This window comes from Muscardinus avellanarius (assembly GCF_963383645.1).
Source record: "Muscardinus avellanarius genome assembly, chromosome: 15".
Lineage (NCBI taxonomy): Eukaryota > Metazoa > Chordata > Mammalia > Rodentia > Gliridae > Muscardinus > Muscardinus avellanarius.
In genome coordinates, this window is record NC_137801.1 from 33,061,855 (window position 1) to 33,071,907 (window position 10,053).

Below are 10,053 nucleotides of genomic sequence, written 5' to 3' on the forward strand. Positions count from 1 at the left end.
TAATGATAATAATAGCTTCACAACAAAATAGTTTTTAGAGGCCAAGAGGTTTTACAAGGTTGAATAGCTAATAAATTGCAGATCATCTGCATTTTAGTTTAGTGCTTTGTAACTAAACTATGCCATGTTAAATACAATAAATATGTCACTGCAGTGAGTTAGTTTTCAAGATAAAAAGCCTTTAAAAATACACCAACATTCCAAGAATTACTATAAATTATTAAACATAACTTAATCTGATCTTTTTTTCTGGCACCTAAACAATGACAAGAATAACAATCATACATACTGACTTTTAAAAACAAAATGTACTCCTCTGTAACTGATCAAGAGAAATTGTAAAATTAGGAAAAATCTAAAAATTGGGAAACAAATGTGAAAAATATGTATCAATAGCATGGACTTGATTATAGGAAAAAGCACAGATAGTTTAAGCTTTGCATTATTTATCAGGCAGTGGGTATAATGCCAAAAAAAGCCACGTGGAGTTTCTCTACCTAAGGTTCCTAGTATTGGAAGAGTCTGGCAGGCCAAGGATCAAGCATCTTATTCTGATGTCCACTTGGCAAACTACAGAAACAGCAAGGCCTGGTTCCATAACAGGAGCTAGGAATTTCAGCTACTATTTAAAGATCCATTTCTTTTTTGGGGGGGAGGGAAAATGCTGGGGGTTGAATCCAGGGACATTCTACCTTTGAGCTTCACTCTCAGTCCTGTTTATTTTTTTGTTTGGAAACAGGGTCCCACTAGGTTGCTACAAGTCTCACAATGTTGCTGAGGCTGTACTCAAACTTACATCCTCCTGTCTCAGCACCCCCAAGTACTAGGATTAGAGGTGTGTGCCACCACACCCAGCTAAAGGTGCATTCCAATCAAGGAATGGCAACAATTCAAATACTGAACTGAATGTGTACCTCAGTTTCTCCACTGGATATTCAGTATTCTATTATCTGCTCACGTCTGTCTAGAGAGGCTGTACTTTCTACTGGTTGAGAATACAGTCTCTAACTGGTTCAAGTTTTGGCTTTGCCACCTACCAACTTTGGCAAATTATTTTATCCTACCTGTGCCTTAGTTTTTTCTTTTAACTGCAAATTGGAATAAATAATAGCATTTCACATGGTTTTGTTAAGATTAAGTAAAAAGGTCTTAGAAAACAATAAGCACTCTTAGCTGGGCATGGTGGCACAGGACTATAATCCTAGTACTTGGGAAGCTGAGACAGGAGGATCCCAGGATGGGAGGCCAGACTCAGCAACTTACTGAGAGCCTTAGCAGTTAAGGGATTAAAGACAAAAAATAAAGTAAAATAGAACTTTGGGTGCTATTAAGAGGTAGAATGCCCCTGGGTGTAATACTCAGTACCACATGCAAAACTAATAACATTAAGCACTCCATAAATGTTGGCTATTATCATTACTTTATACATATATATGTACATATATATATTTTTTTTGGGGGGGGCGGGTCTGGGGATGGAACCCAGGGGCATTCTACTTCTGAGCTACACCCCATGCCCTACTTTTTATTCTTTATTTTGAAACCGGGTCTCACTGAGTTGCAGAAGACCTAAGTAGCTAAGGCTGTCTGCGAACCACGATCCTCCAGGTCTCAGCCTCCTGAATGCTGGGATTACAAGCATGCACCATCACACCCGGCTTATCATTATTTTAAAAAGATGACAAAATTAATCAATTTGTTATACCTCTATTGCAGTTAGATGCCTTTAGGAAATTACATACTCTAATTTTTTTTTACTTATTAATCAAGTGGCTTAACCACCAGCTATTTTTAATGGCCAATTATTACTATAAAGAACTTACTGTACACACTGCAACCTAAGATGTATACATTCATAAAGTTTTAGTCAACTTTTCATCTAAATATAACTGGACTCCCCCAACCAGTTGACTATTAGTAGTGACTTGGATCCATCCACTTCTATTTTCAGTTAGCAATTAATTCCAAGACACCATTATTCTTCCTAGGACTGTTCCAAAGGCTTCCCAATTGTTCTTCTCCTACAATGCACTCTTCTCACTGCAGTAGGGAAGCTTTTAAAAATCCAAATCTACTTTGACTTCCATTTAAAAACCTTGAATGGCCAGTAATCCCAGTACTTGAAAAGCTGAGACAGGAGGATCACAGGTTTGAGGACAGCTCAGCAGCAACTTAGTGAGACTCTTAGCAACCTAACAAAGCCCTTTTTCAAACTAAATAAATAAATCAATTTTTAAAAAAGGGCTAAGGGTGTCCCTGGGATCAGTCCTCAGTACCACAAAATAAATAAAATAAAATAAACCTTGCTGAAGCCTGTAAGACCTAGAGCCACCCCCCCTCCCCGCCTCTCTGGCTTCTCAGGCAATACTGGTCTTTCAAATCCTTGCAAGTGTCTCTGGTCTCAGAATCATACTCCCTGTGGCATCATCCCCTCTCCCCACTGCCCTGAGCAATGCCTAGCTGTACTTCAGATCTTAGCAAAAAGGAGTGAGGAGCCTCTCGTTCCCTAGACAGATCAGATCCTTCTGTTCCATGCTCTCACAACTCTAATCTCCTCTGCAGCACAAAATAAAACCGCAATAACGATTTAAACAGTGGCTTAATGATGTTCTTGTCCCAAAAAATGTAAATATCAAGACGGATTTGGGATTGCATCTACCTTTTACTGCCCAAACCTAAGTGCTCAGGTGCTGAGTATCTTATACATTGTAGGTGTGCTCAATTCACCTGCATTGTGTCTATGGGGAAAAGTGATGAAATATGAGGGGGAAAGCAAATCATTCACAAGACTAACACTGAACACTGGCTGCACAGCATTAAAAACCTAAGTCAATCTTCTGCATCTCACTGAAGCAAGAACAAGAACGAACTGCTTAAATGTGAGCAAAGTTAAGACTAAACTTTCCAACGCCAAGTGAAGTTTCTCTGTGCATCCTCAGGTGTTATGTGAAACGAGGACCTCAACTTCAGTTACCAGTAAGAAGATCCGCAACTAAATCAAGACTGCTGCCACATTTGGCACGGTCCCCCGCTCTTCTTGGCAGTCTGAACGAGGCCAAGAGTTGAGCGGGCCAGGGAAGAGTGATTTATCCTCCCACATTTAGAAGTGGTCCCTCTACGAGCGGAATGCTGTATAGTCCTAATGGACTTTGAATTCCAACCTGGTCAAACCAGTACCTCTCCTAAGTATTCAATTCACTTTAAGAAGAAAATAAAATCCAAAGCCGACTCCCGTGTGGCACGGACAAAAACAAGCTTAACATGGCATCACAGTCCAGCTGGACTTGGAGAACACAAGGCTGCTCCTTCCTCCGAAAAATACGAACTAGATCTTTTGCAAAGGACACTGCTTGGGAAATCAAAAGGAACTGGGAGCGGAGGCCGAGGGGCTGCAGGCGGCGGGCGGCGGCGGCCGCGCAGCAGGACCCCGGGCCTGGGCGGCCCCGAGCCGGCCCGGCCTCCGCCCGCGCGCAGGCGCCGCCGCCCGCCCAGGTGCGGCCCGGCCTTTGTCCCCGCGCCCCCGGCCGCCGCGCCCCCGGCCCGCACCTTGTACACGTCGCCGTACGTGCCGCTGCCGATGCGCTGGATCAGCTCGAAGTCCTCCTGCGGGTTCCGGCGGGACAGGTCGAAGCCGGGGTTCATGGCGGGCCGGCCCCCGCCGCCCTCCCGGGCCGGGGAGGGGGCGCTCAGGCCACACGCTCGGGGCGCCGCGCCGGCCCGGGCCCGCGGTCACAATCGCCGGCTCCGCGCGGCCGCCCGCCCTCGCGCCCAGCGCCGCGGCCGACGACGACGCCGACCCGCCCGCGTCCCCGCCCCCCGGCCGCGCCGCGCCCGCCCGGTCACACCCACAGGCCGAGGAGCGCGCCCGCAGCCCCCCGCTCGCCGCCGAGCCCCAACATGGCCGCCGCCGCCGCCGCCGCCGCCGCCCGCGCGCCTGCGCAGCCGCGGCCCCGCGCGCGCTCCCGCCCGCCCGCGCGTGCCCGCCCGCGCGCGCACGCGGCGGCGCCCGGGCGCTCCCCTGCCCTAAGGACAAAGTTGGTGGTGCAGAGTCGGGTCCCAGTTTAATTAGCTGGACAATGTCGCGAAGTGTTTTGTTTTTTAAGAAGTAGCTACACTCGCAGCCTTTCTAGGATTGGGGAGAGAAGGCAGCCCCGCACCCGGGGAGAAGCTGGGCTAGCTTTCCAGCGCGACCCCTCGGCCGCTGGAATCTGGCCCGGTGAGGTGCAAAAGGGGGCGGGCCCGCAGGGAAGCCTGGGGGCGGGGCGTGGGGCGTGTGGTGGGCGGGGCGTGGGAAGAGGCGGTGCGAATGGCGCGGAGCGGCCGCCCACCCTCCAGCGTGGAAGGCGTGGGGGGCAGGCAGAGGGCAGAACCCAAGCGGTGACTGACCTCCCTCCCCCAAGAGGGCTGGATTATCGAGCTCCAGGTTGGACTGTGCAAACTGTCGGGCCACCGCCAAGGAAAGGTGACGGAGGCTGGAGCAGGGACTAAATCCATTCTTGCATCTGAAACGTAATTCTGTGCATATGCAGACGCTCCTTTGCTGTGATTTTACCTGCGGAAAACTCCACCCTGCTTAAAACCCACATCTCCAGCCTTACATCCAGACTTTGCAGACACCAACCCCAAAAAACCACCACAAGAAAACTTGTGGGTGATGGGGAGAGGGTTAATTTTTTTCTTCCCACTAGGAATTTCCAAAAGCTCTAAGCAACTAGGTGATGGCCGCCCCAGCAATACCGCTTTGGATTTTTTGTTCTTAATCCACTTAGGCACACACCTCCCAACTACAAATATTCCCTAATGCCCGCTGGCCCCTGAGGAACTAGGTCTCATCAAACCTGTGAAGGACGCATGCATAAACAAGCCTACTCAAGCAGACTTCTTACAGTTAACTGCTACGAACATTTTCTATCTCTTCAATCACTCTGTTTACAGTAAAATTACTTATTCTCAAAGAAATTGTTCTGGGTATCTTTTGACGAGAAGATGTTGGAAAGTGGTCCTCTGCATCTACACAAATAGCTTTCCAATTTTCTGATTTTTAATTCTTTTGAAACATCAGGAATGTGAGCGTATCCCCTAAATTATTGCCCTAGGAATACAGATCATTAGATTTCTTCTAGGAAGATCTACTTGGTATCTTGAGAATTAAACTCCTGGCTAATAAATGTTATCCCTGCTCATGCCTGTTGATGACACTCCAAAGTGTCCCAGAGGGCCTACGGGCCTGCAGCCTATCCACATTCAAAGAATTGTTTGGCCTTCTTTAAGCCAAACATGTGGATAATTAGCCTACGATTCAGATAAGCGAGCTAACAGACTGTCTGCAACACGAAACCGCTCTGTTCTCTTCCTCTGCTTTTTTAATGCCTAAAAGCCAAATTCTCAGGACTGAATGCTACACAAGAAAGTTCTAATGGTTTCACTGTTTTGTTTGCTGGGATTATCATCTGTGTAGATAACTTTGCATTTGCATCACTAGTAGACTTCTTTCAGAGGGAAAAGACAATTTCTGTAGGGCTGGAACTGTCTTAAAAGTTTTGTTTGTACCATTTTGGCAGGGCCAAGCTAACTGACTGGGTTTGTGAAAAGAGACAGGTTTTCATGTAAGGGCCTGATTTGCCATATGGGCTACACCATAAAACAAAGGGCTTTTACAATTAACTGCTCACAAGGAATAAAATATTTTGTTCTTTGTGATATATACATACAGCCAAATACAATGGGGCCCCCCCAGCAGTCCTCAATTTTGCCAGAAGTAACACTAATGATCACACTTTTTTTTGGATCAGAGGAAGGGCGTTCCTCTTTCCTGATTGGAAGAGTCCTTAGAAGTCACCTAATCTTTTCAACTCAGAAATTTTTTTCTACAAGCTGGACGTAGCAGCCCATGCTTACAATCCTAGTACTTGGGAGGCTGAAACAGGAGGATCACAGGTTCACAGCCAGCCTCAGCTACTTAGTGAGGCTATCTTCAATTTAGTGAGACCCTATTTTTATTTTTATTTTTTATTTTATTTATTTTTTTATTTTGGTGGTTCTGGAGTTCCTGGAAGCCCTTCTATCTCTGGGCTACACTCCCAGAACTATTTTTATATTTTTTTTAAATTTGGAAACAGGGTCTCTTAAGCCAGCTCAGCTGGCTTTGAACCTGCGCGATCCTCCTGTCTCTGCCTCCCAAGCGCAGGGATTACAAGCGTGTGCCACCACGCCCGGCAAGACCCTATTTTTAAAAGGAGGGGCACTTGGGCATGGCTCAGAGGTAGAAGGCTCCTGGGTTTAATCCCCAGCAAATAAATAAATAAATAAATAAATAAATAAATAAATGCCAGAGGTGTAACTCAGAGGTAAAATGACCCCAAGTTCAATACCTAGTACCCAAAGATAAATAAAAAATGACAAATGGGCCATCTACTCAGTAGAAGAATCAGATACAAACATGTGTGTGAAATACTATGGTAAATACAGCAGGTAATTGTGTGCGCCTGGACTGTGGAATTAAAGAATGGCAACAAGGAGAAAAGGTAATTTTTATTTTTTCTCTACAGTCTTTCTGAAGCAAAATTAACACATAAAATTGACTATACTTACAGAATAGAAGATGATACTTTGATATCTGTATACATTTTGAACTGATTGCCACAAACCAGCGAGTGAAGTTTATTTATAATAATCAAATGTTCTTTTAAGTGTAACAATAAGGTTACACTTAAAAAATAAAAAGTCAGAGCCAGGTGTGGTGGGGCACGCTTGTGTTCCCCCGCGCTTGGGAGGCTGAGACAGGAGGGTTGCACAGGTTTGAAGCCAGCCTCAGCTACTTAGTGAGGCTCTCTAATTTAGTGAGACCCTGTTTCCAAATAAAATATAAAATAGGTCTGGGAGTGTAGCCTGGAGGTAGGAAGCCTCTGGGTTCCACCTCTAGTACCACCAATAAATAAATAAATAAATAAATAAATAAATAAATAAATAAATGTCTTATAAAAAAAAAAGTCAGGAACTGGTTTTTAGTCCTTTGTGTCATCACATGCTTAAGCAGCAGAGAATTCCAGGAGGTTATGGCGGAGCCCAGTACTACTGTGAAACAGGCCACCTGGTTAGATCTTGTCTCTGTTCCCTAACTGAAGGAACTCAGGAAGTTGTTTCAAACTAGGGCTATTAGGAGTCAAAAGGAAAATGCATTTAAAAATAGTGTAAGCACCACAGTAAGTCCACAAAGTATTAATTACTGTTTGGTGGAGGAGGATTCTTAAGAAGGTTTTAAAGGATAACAGACATGGAAGATGGGGATAGAGATGTGACTTAGGGAACAATGACAACAACATGTGTTAGGGGCCCTGAGCAAATGCTGGGGGTGCTGAGGACAAAAAGAAGGGGAAGAACCCAGGAGATAATTGGAGGATAGGATTCACAGGCCTGGGCAGGCACAGCCATGGGCGGCAGGCAGGCTTCCGGCTTGGGCGGCTGGAGGATGGTGCTAGTGTTTGCCATTACAAGTGGAACTGGTGTTATCTGAGAAAGGGTTTGGCTCTGGATCGGAGTGAATGATTATGTTTTGTACCTGTTAAGTTTGAGATGCTCAACTGGAAATGTAAGATTAGTGCTAAATATGTTGGTCTGAAATTTGTCAGAAAGAGAAAGATACTGGGCCAGGCATGGTTGGCTCACACTATAATCCCAGTACTTGGGAGGCTGAGGCAGAAGGATCTCAGGTTCTTGGCCAGAGCAAGACCCTGTTTCCAAACAAAAAATAAAATAGGGCTGGGTTTATAGCTTAGAGGTAGAATTCTCCTGAGTTCAATTCCCAACACCATAAAAAGAAAGGAAGAGATATTAGATGTCCTTTGGGTTAATTACTTGGCTCTATTTCAAACCAATGTATATATTTTATTTTTACATATTTTATATATTTTTTTATTTTAATTATGTTTGTAATACCAGTAATTGGGAGGGTGAGACAGGATTGCAGGTTTCAGGCCACCCTCAGCATCTTAGCAAGACTCTCAACAGGTTGGTGAGATCCCGTTTCAAAATAAAAAGTTAAAGCCGGGCATGGTGGGGCATGCTTGTAATCCCTGTATTTGGGAAGCTACTACAGGAGGATCACAGGTTTGCAGCCAGCCTCAGCTACTTAGTGAGGCCCTCTGCAACTTTGTGAGACCTTGTTTCAAAATAAAGAATAAAGAATAGGGCTGGGGCTGCTGCTCAGAGGTAAAATGCCCCTGGGCTCCATTTCCAGTACTGAAAATAAATAAATAAAAGGGCTGGGGGCGTATGTTGGAGGTAGAATACCCCTGGGTTTAATCCCCAGTACCCTCCAAAAAAATTTAAAAGCTGGGAGTGGTGGTGCACCTCAGTACTTGGGAGGCTGAGACAGGAGGATCACAAGTTCAAGACCAGCGCATGGTGACTTAGTAAGACTCTTAGCAACTTAGGAAGACCCTGTTACAAAATAAAAAATAAAATAGAGCTGAGGGTGTTGCTCAGACATAGAACACCACACTGGGTTCAGTCCCCAGTACCACACACACACACACAAAAAAAAAACCATAAATATAAATAAAAACACATACTGGACCTTTATTACAAGGACTGGGGGTATAGTTCAGTGGCACAGCATTTGCCTAGTATACATGAGGTCCTGGGTTGCATTCTCAGCCCTGCAAAAAAAAAACAAACCAAAGCATATACATACATATTTATTTACAGTTGAGAACTGCTCTGCAGATTAAATCAGCTCTGCTGAGAACTTTTGGAGCTGGGAGTGCTCTGGCCTCGGCTCTCAGCCTCCATTCTGTTATTCTGGGCTAGTCAGCTGGTTCCCATACCTCCTAACAGGTTGTTCCTCAATGAAAGCTTTATTAGCATTTTGGGTGGGACGGTTTTTCCTTGTGTGGGATGATCCCCATGTATTATCATATCCTGCCTCCCCATGTCAATACTGCTTCCAGCCATGCTGGCATCAACAACATTTATTTATTTATTTATTTATTTATTTATTTATTTATTTATTTATTTATTGTTGCAATACTGGGGGTGGAACCCAGGGGCATTCTACCTCTGAGCTACACCCCTAGCCCTATCGTTTATTCTTTACTTTGAAACAGGGTCTCACTGAGTTGCAGAGGGCCTCACTAAGTAACTGAGACTGTCTGCAAACTGCAATTCTCCTTTCTCAGCCTCCCAAATGCTGGGATTACAAGTGTGCACCACCACGCTCAGCATCGACAACCATTTTTGACATGCATTTTTCCAAATGCCAGGGGTTGGTATGTAGGTGTCTGCATTGAGAATGTTTCCCGTCGTGTCACTTGGGAGAATTATCACTCAACACCAACCTGTTTTTCAAAGTTCTCCCTCCTCCTATTTCACACAGTATATTCCCTGAGAGAAGTTCTAACATACCAACTAGTGTCCCCCTTATTACTTTTTGAATATTTGTCACCTAATAATGTTCAGTGCCCTCTATAAATTCATAGCCAAGATTCCATCTACCTTTACTTCCTGACTCCTGGGATCCCTTTGGAGAACATCAAATCTGTTTTTTGCAAGTTATGAATGTGTGTGTGTGTGTGTTACTAGGTGAGGATTGAACCCAGGGGCATTTTAACTCTGATCTATACCTCCAACACACCCCCTTTTTTAAAAGACTTTTCTTTTTTTGATGGTACTGATAGTGGAACCCAGGGGCTTTGTACCACCAGTCTATACTCCCAGACCTATTTTATACTTTATTTGGAAACGGGGTCTCACTAAGTTGCTGAGAGCCCCACTAAGTAGCTGGGGCTGGCTTTGAACCTGTGCAATCCTCCTGTCTCAGCCTCCCAAGCGTGGGGATTACAAGCGTGCGCACTATGTCTGGCCAGCCCTTTTTACTTTCTGTTTTTGAAATAGAGTCTCGTTAGGTTGATGAGAATCTTAAATTGCTGAAGCTGGTATTGAGCCTGCAATCCCACTGCGTCAGCCTCCCAAGTACTAGGATTATAGGTGTGCACCACCAAGCCCTGCTGTTATGCAAGTCTTCACAGAAGGAGAAACATATAAACTGAGACTTAA

The 10,053-nt window shown here is 45.0% G+C and overlaps 1 protein-coding gene across 3 annotated transcripts in view; it reads right to left on the reverse strand.

Annotated features, from left to right (window-relative positions):
• MAP4K3 (mitogen-activated protein kinase kinase kinase kinase 3) overlaps window positions 1–3,642 on the reverse strand; it is a gene marked incomplete at both ends in the record, with an annotated part of 189,325 nt that extends 185,683 nt beyond the window's left edge. For all 3 annotated transcript variants that reach the window (XM_080710986.1, XM_080710985.1, XM_080710984.1), the window contains one exon: window positions 3,547–3,642. In XM_080710986.1, coding sequence (XP_080567112.1) covers window positions 3,547–3,642 — 96 coding nt within the window. The remainder of the gene's footprint in view (window positions 1–3,546) is intronic.
• Between the last annotated feature and the right edge of the window lie 6,411 nt (window positions 3,643–10,053).